At 42.6% G+C, this 12,562-nt stretch overlaps 1 protein-coding gene across 1 annotated transcript in view; it reads left to right on the top strand.

Moving 5' to 3' along the window:
• The first annotated feature begins 6,422 nt into the window (after positions 1 to 6,422).
• The window catches only part of PIK3C3 (phosphatidylinositol 3-kinase catalytic subunit type 3), an 81,667-nt gene continuing 75,527 nt past the window's right edge, over positions 6,423 to 12,562 (top strand). The window contains exons 1-4 of the mRNA XM_075726018.1: positions 6,423 to 6,502; positions 8,226 to 8,414; positions 8,929 to 9,072; positions 11,301 to 11,430. Coding sequence (XP_075582133.1) covers positions 6,435 to 6,502; positions 8,226 to 8,414; positions 8,929 to 9,072; positions 11,301 to 11,430 — 531 coding nt within the window. The 5' untranslated portion in view covers positions 6,423 to 6,434. The remainder of the gene's footprint in view (positions 6,503 to 8,225; positions 8,415 to 8,928; positions 9,073 to 11,300; positions 11,431 to 12,562) is intronic.

Genomic DNA, 12,562 nt, shown 5'->3' with positions numbered 1-12,562 from the left:
ACACAGGGATGAATGAGACTCCTCCAAAGAGGGTTACTGCAGAGGCTGATTCTATAGTAAAAGGGAAGTCCACAGCTTTCTTGTCATTTCAATGGAAATTAAATGTTGCAAGAAGCCCAGTGCTTTCATCATCAGCTGAAGTGATGAAACTTGAGGGTACTGAGCACAAAAAGGTAAAATTATACCTTGTTTTAATGGATTAGAACAAATCCTTTAATATTATCAAGAAATCATTTAATAATACTCCTGTTCATGTCTTCCTATTCCCTGGAGCACTCTGAGTTGTATGGCCCACCAGAATGGCCATCTTCTCCACCATATCTCTATCAATGGCAACTGAGGCAGGGGCTTACTGATTGGTATGACGTTTGCCCTAGGAGCAAGGTGACACTGTGAAGATTTGGCTCCTTAAAATAGCAGAAATGCAGCACCAGTTAGGATCAGGCTCAGTGGAAACAGACTCTTATGGATGGGACAAAAAAAAGAAGGTGGTTCCTAATCAGGAGTGTTTTGGGACAACCTTCTGGTGGTCTTAGTGGTCTGTTGGTCTTCTGCTTGTAAAGTGGAACTTGATGAGACAGATTGAAACAGTTGGTGCTGGTAATAGTAAAAGATGGGACTGAATATGTGAAGAAATGCCTGCAAGTCCTGGGTTTCAGTTTCTTTGAGCACAAAGAATGATGCTGTTGTGTTTGGACAGAAGATTGGGGAAACAAGAACCTGGAAAGCTTGTTCAGTGGCAGTGTCAGTTACTGAGAAAAGGCCTGACACACACTAGACAGAAAATACTGTACCTTTTACTGTAGTGTTTAGGAGCTAAGTCCTGTAATAGCAAAGGACAGCAGAAACTTAGAAGCCTAGATGACTTCTTCCTCAAAGCACTCTATTCTAAATCTAACAGTTATTAATTATGGAAAAATACAAAATCAGCTGGAAAGGGAATCTTTTTAGGTAAAACCTCATTCCATAAACCTAAGTTATTGGTGTTCTGAGTTTTGAAATTGTGCTTTACGCATGGCTTTGTGTTATCTGGATGAGCATCCACAGGCCACCCTTGTGAGAGCCTCTGCTCTCTGCAGGGGTATATGCTGCTGGCCGAACACTCTCTATTAGACTTTGGACATTTCCTCCCTGCCCCATATGGTCTAAATCTGAATGTTTTCTGAGCACATTACAGGTACAGCTTTGTTCCAAGGCTAGAATTGTGAGAAGGATCAGATTTTGGACCCAAAGGATACTACTAGGTTTGAATTTAACTCCAAATTCATGTGGGGTTTTTTACACCTAAATATTGTTTCACAAGGGAGCTTAGAAGAAAGATGGGGACAAATTTTTTAGTAGGGCCTGTTGTGATAGGACAAGGGGCAATGGTTTTAAACTAAAAGTGGGGAGATTCAGGCTAGATATAAGGAAGGATTTTTTTGCAATGAGGGTGGTGAGACACTGGAACAGGTTGCCCAGAGAGGTGGTAGATGCTCCATCCCCAGAAACATTCAAGGTCAGGCTGGACGGGGCTCTGAGCAACCTGATGTAGTTGAAGATGTCTGTGCTCATTGCAGGGGGGTCGGACTAGATGACCTTTAAAGGTCCCTTCCAACCCAAACTATTCTGTGATTCTATGATTCTATGGTCACTTCAAATTAAATTATTCAGTATCTACAGTACATGAATCAGTGACCTTTTAACACATCTATAAATTAATGTAAAACACACGTTTGGGGAAAGTTGTATACTTTTCTTAAACCCCATTTGTACCCATTTTTAAAGGAAATAAGATGTTAACCATGTTAACCGCCTCTCCATTGTGGTTCTGAAGACTTGCCTGTCATTGTGGTATCTGAACAGCAGAAACTCTCCCTTCTGTCTTGTCCACCATGTAAAGTCTTTCTTGGCTTATTACTAGAGGGAAAAAGGTGGTTGCCAATTCAGTTTTGTTCCAGTTCATTAGTGACTGAAAGTCATTACCATCTGACAGATGTACTAAGAGTTATGTATAATTTTTAGTTGTCTCAGTCCAGTTTCTAGCACACAGATGTCCACATTCAGAAAAGATGAAAACAAAGTAAGTCTGAAAACACAGCTACCTTCATCAACTTTGCTGAAAACCTTTGCCAAGAATGTGGCTGAACATCTGAACTGATCAGTCCTCTTGCTTATCGTGGCAGTCCTACTAGCAGAAAATAGATGGTATATGAGGAAGCAATGCCATCCTCTGGAAGATAGTATCTATTTCTTAGTAGGATGGGGAAGTTGCATATTTCTCTGTGGCTACCAATCGAATACAGACTGTGAGTGATACTTTTGCTTCAAAGCAAGAAAAATAGCACCATTCGCTCCAAAGAGAATTGTGTCAGCAGCAGAGCTCTCTACTGCTCCCACTGTTTTCTTGATGCTTCACCTCACTGGGCTTCCAGAACCTGACAAACAACCAGACTGAAAAACAGAAAAGGGATGGGGGAGATTTTAATGCATGCGCAAAGCAATGAAGAGTGTCAATCCCATGCTTGCTATAGGTTTTCCAACTACAAGAAAGGCAAAATATCAGTGACTAACTAAAGCTACATTTAGCAAGCCAGTTTCTTATACTCTTCATGAGAAAAAAACAGAATAGGTTTCTCTTTGTGTGCATTTACTCAAAAAGTTTGTAAATGCTTCCACGTGCTGAGTTAAACTGATGTTTCAAGACCACTCAGGTAAATGTCAAGCACGACATGAATGTGTGGTTGGGCAGCGCTGTGGCAGACAGCCAGGGCCTGTCCCACTGCCCCAGCCAGAGAGCAGGGCAGGCTGGGGGGCAGCCAGGGTAGCCCCAGCCCTGGCCATCAACCACCCCCATGGCGATGGGCTGATGCCCGGCAAGGACATCAGCCCAAGAGTGGGAGTCGGCTCAGTGGAGCCCATGGCTGGGCCAGGCAGGGCTGTGGTGGAGCAGGAGACTGATACTTACGGTGTTGCTGGGACACGGAACCCCCCAAAATGGGGTCCTGGGCCATCAGCAGGGGAGATTGGTGACCATTAAGGCCTATTAATCCCTCAGATCCCTCTCATTTCCCAAGGGAAGGGAAAGATGCCCTTTTTCTATTGGCATGATGAAGGTCAGAATTTACTTCACAAAGTACTTGGAGCATCAGCAATCTTGACACTCCAGCTCGCTTCCAGAACTTGTTCCTGCTGTCACATACATGCAGTTGCCTGTCTGGTGTGTGTGTGCTAGTTCAATCCCGGACTCCCTTCTGGAATGTACTTATTAGTCCCCTTAAAGAAGGAACCCAAACAGAGTTGCCATGATAGTGTACTGCAGATCGACAACACAAGGACAGACATCCCTTGTTGGAATAACCCTGCCCTACTTCAGTAGGCCACAAACACTCAACCACCTCAACGTGCTTTCATGCCATGCCCTAGATGTCATGCTACAAAAACAACCTTCCTGCAGGCTGCAAAGCAACCCCTACATTATATCAGGCACTTTGAGCTAGAAAAACACACACAGAAATAATTGTGTCTTTTGGCCACAAGAATGGTCACTGAAGCTTAGAGAAGAAATGGACCAAATATTATTTCAGTTGGGATACGGATGGACCAGTCTGCAGGGGCCAAGTCAGGATAGGGTAGATGTGAGCCACACGTACTGCTTGATCCAGGGGCAACAGCCTGCGGTGGCTGTTTTTAGCAGTATAGATGTTGCCATGAATGCCGAGTGCCCTGAAGGATCCACAGAAGTGGCAGCAGCGAGTAAATGGGATAATGACCTTATCTAGCTCTGCATCTGCTCCGTACCAAATGGCCCTGCTCGGCTTCAGTATGCTACCTCAGTTGCAGCAGCGTGGCATGTCGTACAGACACTGCACCCGCTTAGACATCTGTCACCTCCGGCAAGATCTGTGTCAGTAGTGCAGGCAATGATTCCCATTGTATGGTATGTACGGTATAGCCACCACTGCGTTTTCGAAGTACTTGAGGATCCTTCACAGTGAAAAAAATTCTATCTGCCTCTATGGCAGTCTTTGAGAACTTACAAATGTAAGGTTATTAATATGAGAAAGTAGTATAAAGTGACATTTTGGATTGAAATCGCATCTTTCTACAATTTTACTGTCAAAAATGTCTTTCCTAAACATTTTTCTCCTCTTTGGCCTCCCACAGACCTAATTTACTTATTTAGTTAGATGCACTGGGATCTGAGAAAGTTGGGAAATATACCACTTCAAAAATTCTTTTTAATGCCAACTTCAGAGGTCTTCTGTAATTTTTTCCCTTAGCTTTTCTTCTGATAAATAAACAAAACTTGAATAACGACCTAAAAATATCTCTGTAATGGTGAAATCAATGGGGAGATTATTTAACTGATAGTACTAACTCCATTAATTGAAAAAGGATCCAATATTTCCTGAGACAAAATAACACCAGAACAGGTACACACATACAAATGTACTTGCTGTTTGTGTACACAGAGATATACATTGCTCAGCTTCAAAATTGTGAGATTTATTTGTCTTTTAGATTTTTACAGTTTTATGTTTTACTTTTTCTCCACAGCCAAGAAAAGCAATACGTTTGTTTATTTTTGTATGGAAAGCAGAGATTTTATGTAAAAAACTGGGCTGGAACCAAACTAACAAACAAACAGAAGCCATTAAAAATTATGAGGCAGGCAACAAATGAACGGCAGCTGCCAGAGCTGTAGAAACTGTAAATGTGATCAAAAAGTGACAAATTAAGATTGGAAAAGCTGTATAAAATATCACCTTTTTTTAAAAAAAAAAAAGTTATTTTAACATCATCTGTGCAAAGGAATTTGTTAATTGAATTATGTTTAAATTATGTTTTGCACTCATAACACATGCCAGCTTGGCAGTGCTGGAAAGCAAAGGTATCATTTAAGTGATATATGGGTCTGGGTCATGGCCTTCTCTAATTTCTTAGTTGTTTGGGAGAAAAAGGAAAAAAAAAGACCTCCTGGTCACACCACCTGAGGGGGGAAAAAAAAAGTGTTGAGGTGAAATAGTCCTTCTTTCCTTTAGGAAAGATTCCTCCCCTGCTTCAGCCTCTTCCCCCATTGCTGCTGACTTGCAAGGGAAGAGGACTAGCTGACACGTCCTTCCACATCCAGCCATTAACAGTTCTTGCTGTGAAAATGGAGGAGAACATGCTGGTTCCAAACAACAATTATCTTTTTTTTAATACGAGCAGCACATGCTGGGCAAGAGCACCTCTGTCTCGACGCTTCTTCAGGACTAGGGCTGCTGTATGTATAGCGAGCTAAACCAAAACAGCACTTTTTATACTTTTGTTCAGCAGCACTGAAAAGTTCAGCAGTTGTGGTGGATCATAAAACATGAACCTCCTCTTTAGTCAGCCCTGGCTGCTTTCCCTACATAGACAGAATAAGCATAGGATAGTAATGACGTGTGTATTTTTGTCACTTAAAAGTGCCTGCAATCCTTATTAAATCTCAAAACACTACGGATTGTTTAAAATCATACGATTATTTACAATATGTAAGCTGTGGGTGATTTTTGGTTGCCTGCGTCAGATACAGAGTCATTCTGTACTTATATTTTACAATTTTGTTTTCTGTTAGGTGATCATCGCTGATCGCCTACTGCTGCTGACAGTCGAGGCTCCAGAAAAAACATAAAAAATGAGCGAAAAATAATCCCAAAGTAAGTGTGGCGAGACTCATGATAAAATCATGACGACAAATTCAGCAATCAACCTGTAATGTCCGTGTCGTGCACAGCGCTTGCTGCACAATGGCAGAAGACAGCTGCCATTTTCATACGGCCTTCTTCAGAGGTGTTAGTAGCATAAAACAAGAATCATTAATTCTAAAATGACTCAGTGTGTGACCAGCCCTGGAAAAACGCAAGGTGTACAGTCTGTAAGCCTCACAGAAGTAGCACCCGCCTTCCAGGGCACAGAGGGATTTTGGAGATGGTGGATTTGTCTGCAGCGTGGAGAATCGCAGCCTGAGGACAGTGTGAAATCTAGGTAAACTGCTGGCAAACTGAGCAGGAGCCAGAGCCTCGGCACCCTCAGACACACCACCCCGGAGGCTGCTACCGTGTGGCCCAGCCCTCTCTGCCCTCAGGGACGAGCAGCCATCTCGCAGCCGGCTGGGGCAACAGCCATCTTGCCATGCCTCTCACGGAAGCCGCCATCTTGCGTGCCGTACCGCCGGCGGCGGCCATGGTGGTGACAGAGCCGCGGGCGCAACCATCTTGGTGCCGCCCCCTCGGCTGACGTGAGCCGGCGGCCATCTTGGTGAAGGGCCCTTACGGCGTGCGGTGGCGGCGTCCCCGCTCCTTCCTCCTGCAAGCAAGATGGCGGCGGCGGCGCATGCCCAGAGCCGGGCGGCGCGCGGGTGCCCCGGGCTGCTGTGGTGGAGGCTCGGGCGCCGCTGAAGCGGCGGGCGGCGACCGGCGGCAGCCATGGGGGAGACCGAGAAGCTTTATTATGTTTATAGCTGCGACCTGGACATCAACGTGCAGCTGAAGATGTGAGTGAGGGAGGGCGACGGGGCTTGTAGCGTCCCCCTGCTCCGCCGCGGGCGGCCGGGGCTGTGTGGGAAGCGGCCCGCTCCCCTCCGGCTCCGGGGAGGCTGGGCCCGCCCGCCCGCTCACCGGAGCTGCGCTGGGTGCCGAAGCCTGGCTTCCCCGCGGGAGTCCGCGGCGGTGCTGGCTCTGTCTCCCCTCACCGGGAGCTCCTGGACGCCGCTGCCTGTTTCCCGCGGGGCTGCCGGGCGGAGGCAGCGCGGCCGCGTCCCTGCCAGGGCCGGGGTTGTGAGCCGCGCTCTACCCGCGTTACAGACGCCCGTGGCCTTAACTCCTGCAGTGCAGGGCGGTGCTTTAAGGCAGAGGTTGATCGTCAGTTCAGCGCTAGTGTCTCTGATAACCTTTCACCCGCAGCTCGCCCCTCTGTTAGGGGAAGGAGATGAACTGGTGACACTCTTTTTCCTACCTGTTCGCCTCCTTTGAAAGCAGGTTGCTCTTAGCCGGTTCTTTGTAGGTACATCCAGGTGCTGCAACGCGTAAGTAAGTTCCTAACTGGGTGTATGCAAGCACTCTTGAAGTTGTTGAAGAAGCACACGCTGGTGTATTTTTAAAGCATGGTTTTTTCCTGCATCACAGCAATGGGATGTTTAAATTTGTGTAGGAATGACGTGGCTGGCTGTAAAATGTAGTATAGCTCATGTTTCTACATTAAAGTATACTGCACTCTTTTTGGAAAACTAACTTGGGGAGCTTACTCGGCAGTTGTTTAACTTCCGAATGGAAGATGGTATCTGAAGTCGCATACACGTGTCCTCTTTGCTAATTTATTCTGCCTAACAAAAACATAACTAGGATTTTTTTGTGCGTCGGAGTGTATGGCATCCTGGAATGTGCTATGCTAGTTTCCTGCGAGAAACTTGTTCGCCTACTTCGAAGTGGTTTTGTGGTACTGATAGATACTTTTTTTGTTTGCTGGAAGATTGATTTTGCATATTTTCCCATCACCACCATGATTCCTGTTTTTGTTTACATATATGCATCCAAAGAGATACTTAATATGCGTGATTGTTTTCATTGTGGTATACCTGAGGCTTGAGAAATTCAGTTTACTCTAGCATTCTGCAAATTGTTGCAGGGATTTAAACAAGTTTGATTTGAATGGTCTGCTTAGTTGAGCTTGATTCGTTGTTGATTTGAGAGATGACTGGCATCCAAAGCCAGTCATATGTTTCACATTTCATACAGCTTAAAAATAAGGCTTTTCATATGATGTTCTCCGCCCCCTGCCCCCCCCCGCAGTATTTGGAGCACATGTAATCTGATGTTTGTTTTTGTTTTTGAATACTAGCAGCATATGTCATCTCATTGTTGCCCTGCTTAGGGTACCTCATTTGATGCTATCTGAGAATCTACAGGTTGTACTAGAAGCAGCTATCTTCACTGAAAAGACAAATAAGTAATTCTTCCCTTCCCTGCTCTTCCCACCCCCCCCCCCCTCCAATCAGTATAGCAATAAATTCTGTATTTATTCATCACTTCACATCCTGAGTTCCTCTCTGATATTTAGATTTCACTACCAGCTAGTAATGCAAAGTGAGGATAGCCTCAGTACTGGGTAATCTAAATATAAGCTATGGAAATAGAATAGGATTTTTACTGTGGATAAAATAATTTGGGGTTTGTTTATTTTCTCTCTCTTTTTTTTTTTTTTTGCTCCTGCCCACATAGAGGCAGTCTGGAAGGGAAAAGAGAACAGAAGAGTTACAAAGCTCTCTTAGAAGATCCAATGCTGAAGTTCTCAGGACTGTATCAAGAAACTTGCTCTGACTTGTATGTAACTTGTCAGGTGTTTGCAGAAGGGAAGCCTCTTGCTCTTCCAGTTAGAACTTCCTACAAAGCTTTTAGCACTAGATGGAAGTAAGTGACTACCTCTTATTTCATATTCCTCTTAGTTACCAGGGCATCAAGTTATATGAATAAACATATGTTTTTTTCTTTGTTTCAAAAAGATTTGTTTTCTGTTGTTTTCTTCAAATAACTTATGTTTCTTCAAGTCTCTGGTTATTAAATGTTGCCCTGACAGCACAAAACTAAACTTTTTATGTAATGGGCAAGTAATAAAATTGTTACTTGTGTGTTTGGGCATGGTTCACTACTTAAATAACTTCTGGGGCCTGGACTAGCACACTTTCATGCTGTTTACTCGACAGACTGATCTTTCGTACTTACTCGTTAAGCTAGAGTGTTTTTCCTTTGGTCTCTAGCCTTGTAATCATGCTCAAGACAAGTATTTGAATGGTTAAATACCAGAGAAAGATAGTACATCTGCCCTTAGAAATTCATCTTCTAAGGAGAATCTGGGTTGTATAAGCTAATACAGAGTAACTTGAATTCTAAAGCTGTATGACTAATAAAAAGTGTTTCTTTGCAGCTGGAATGAATGGCTGAAACTGCCTGTGAAGTATCCAGACTTGCCTCGCAATGCACAGGTGGCTCTGACCATCTGGGATGTATATGGACCTGGTAAAGCAGTTCCTGTGGGAGGAACAACGGTCTCGCTCTTTGGGAAATATGGGTATACTGCTTTTTCTTCTGTGGTACTGATTTGAAGCTTACTTGTGAATAGTAAGGTAGCAGTGGTTATGAGTTATTTTGTTAAACTTTTTTTTTAAACCAGGTTAACAGTTCCATGTTTGAAAAATCAGATACGTAGATGACTTACTGTATTTCTTCCTGAGTGTAACTTCATACATGCTACAGTGTTGTAAAAAAAAAAGTCTTATATAACACCAAAATTTAGCCTTTTTTTTTTTTAAGATCTGTAAGCTTGGATTTTAAGGTAGGAAATGCTGAAATCGCTTCATATTTATACTTGTGTAATGCGTGGATGCCAGTACTGATTACTTAAGGTAATTGATTTAATTGGCTTGCAATTGGGCTGTTAGTGCAGTATTATTTATAAGGAAGTGTAACTCAGTAAATCAGGAATTTTCAAAATCAATAATCTGTGATCCAGTAGAGGGTAGGTTTAGTAAACTTTGTGGATGATAACACTAAGGTGGGAAGTTGCTGGAAGGTGACAATACATCAAAAGGATCTTAACTAAGTGCAAAGGGGACTGAAAAAAACAATAGGATGCGGTTTAAGGAAAAGTATGAGGCGCTGGTACTTCTTGTAATTGATTGTAGTCAAATACAATGGGGATTGTATGGGGAGCAGCTGTTCAGGAAAACACAGGAAAAGATTTGGGTTTTAGAGTGAATCTGAAGTTTTGCATGATTCAGCATCATGATGCTCTTGTGAAATGTGCAGACACTGAATATATGAATGGTCTACAAGTGTGCACATCCAGGACAATGTTGTATCCTCCTTTTCCATACTCATCCACTTGGGTGGGGTATGTTCACTTCTATATAACTGACTTTAAGCAAGCTGCTGACTACTTGGAGTCTAAGGGAGTCCATATCATTGAACGTCTAGCAAATAGGTGTGATGGAGGAGTAAAGGCTAGTGAGGCTGAAGAAGAGACTGTAGGAACACTTTTCTAGTATGTAGGTAGCGTTGGAAAATGGGGAGAAATAGCCTTTTTTGGTCTTTTCAGTGGATAAGAAGTAATAAGGGTAAACTGAAATGCAGAAAAAGTTTAGGTTAGCATTAGGAAAGCTGTTCTAGTGACGCTTGAATGCAGAAAATTATTATAGAGACAGGTTGTATCTCTCTCATTGAAGATACTGCTTTGACAAAAAGATTGTCATTGTCTTAGGGCAGAAAATTAGACTGGATCAGTGGGACTGTGCCCCAAAGACTGCTGGTAGCTTTTAAAGCATTAGAGCATAGTTCCTGGAAAAAGATACAATTATAAATGAAATTTACTTTTCTTTCCAGCATATGGGGCCTGGAGGAAGTAGATGGACAGAAAGCAACAAATAATTTCAAAACTTTGTATTTACTTGTAAGTGGAAGCCCTTGTAGTAGTATTCCACGAAGTGATGTATAAATTCAAGGTCAGATGGTCCTTCTAGTCATTATTTCTCATTTTTAATGGTTGACTTTTTAAAGCGTTCCTTCCAGTTGTATTTACCTGAAGTTGTTAGAGTTAAGTGATCACCTCTTAATGGCAGAACTAATGCAGCTGATTTTTTGGGGCATCTTTCGTAAGTGGATCAGCAGAAATGTGCAAGGGAAGCAGAGTTTTTTGGAGAAAAGTTGTGGTCAGTTACCCTGCAGAGTTCTGTTCACTGCACAGTTTCAATTACCAATTCAATTTCAAGCATAGATGGAGAAAATGGCATGTTGAGGGTTGTAGGGTTGGGATTTTTTATTATTTGGCAGCTTAGAAGGCTGCTTTTTATCAGCTGACCTTCAAATGAAACTTAGGTAGTTTTTTAGTTGAATTTTTTTCAGACTGGCAGACCTAAAGTTAGTATTATAATTTGCAAGTCAAGAGGAATACTTTCTGCTTCATTACAAGTAATAAAATATGAAGGTCAAGCTCTGTCCTCAGTTTGCGTTTGTACCACCCCACTGACTTTGGGAATTACCCATTTTTCTTCCACTTGCCAAATAAGTTATCTCAGACTTACTCATTTTCTTCTAAACTCTGTGTGCCAATAAAAATGAAGGCCGTAGAGGGCACAAGGTGTAAGACACTTTTGCAGTTCAGTTAAATTATGCATGGCAGTGCATATTTGTAGGTTTGGCAAAGGAAGCTACTTCATTTTCTTGCAGCTGCTGCTGTACTTTGATTCCTGACAGCTGTATTATTTTGAATTTACTGAAGTGAGTCTGCGTTTTTCCCTGCAGTATGTTTCGTCAAGGAATGCATGATTTGAAAGTCTGGCCCAACGTAGAAGCTGATGGCTCGGAGCCCACCAAAACTCCTGGGAGAACAAGCAGCACGGTCTCTGAAGATCAAATGAGCCGCTTGGCAAAGGTGATGGAATAGCAAGTAACCTTTAAGATGTGGAAAGCTTACACTATCACTGGAGTGAAATGAAGACAGGCTTCTCATGTTGTTTTCTCATGTGAAAGTTACCTTCCTTTGATTTTTTAGGTATTTCACAGGATTTATACAAATGAGTAAACTAGCTCGTACTCATTTGCTTCTGAAGTATTTTTTAAAAGGGGACATATAAATACCCTTTAATATACATAACATTCTGTTGTAACATCATCCTAATTCTTAGTAAAGAATAACAATGTGAACATGCCTGGAAGATGCTTGAAGCCAAAATTCCATCAGGTTCAGTAAAAGCTCCTGCCGGTAACTTGTGAGGACAGTCTAGTTTCTTTCAGTAGCCATCCTTTAGATTTAAGGCTCTCTGGTATAGTATTCAGCTGTGTGTGACGCATGTCTACATTATAAAGAATTTGAATAGAACTGCAAAAATTAACCAAAGTTTCATTCATTTAAGCTCATGAATCTGTGTGTATACTGGTATTTTCTTCTCCTTGCTTGATGGCAGAGTGTATTTTTGCCACGAAAACTGCGTCTGGAACTGATCAGTAGGTGTTAGTTCTTGAACTGTTTTTCCAGCTGATCTCTCTCATTCTTCAGGTAAGCTTACCCCAAGCTTGCCAAATCACTCAACCCACTTACTCAGCGTACTTCCTTCTTAATCTTGGTCTCCTAGTTTTCATCCTCAGCTTTGTGCAGCTTCCAGTGAAAGATAGGTCCGGTGCCATAAATATGTCCATTTTCTCATCTAGAGATTTATCACAGCAATAAACTAACTTTCCTTTACGGTCTCTCTTTTATTAGTCTAGTTCACCTTGAATTTACAATAGAAAACTCACTAAAGCTTTCTGCCAGTGGTGGTGCCCCGTATCGTGATCATATTCGAATAAATCCCATCTAGCTGAAGGAAGCTCTGTAGACAGACACTAAATATCAAGGCTTGTTTATAGTTCATCACATGGTTACATGATGTAGGGAGTGGGTCTCTGAGAAAGGGTTTTAGTGTGTAGGCCTTCCTTTTCATGTTAGTTCTGTTATGCAAACGTGACCATACCCTACCAGTGTTTTTTCTCCTCTTCCCTTCACTCCCTTATGCTCTCTAGCTCAA

This window comes from Pelecanus crispus, chromosome Z (assembly GCF_030463565.1).
Source record: "Pelecanus crispus isolate bPelCri1 chromosome Z, bPelCri1.pri, whole genome shotgun sequence".
Lineage (NCBI taxonomy): Eukaryota > Metazoa > Chordata > Aves > Pelecaniformes > Pelecanidae > Pelecanus > Pelecanus crispus.
Note: the sequence above shows the minus strand (reverse complement) of the source record. Positions and strands in the feature narration are given on the sequence as shown.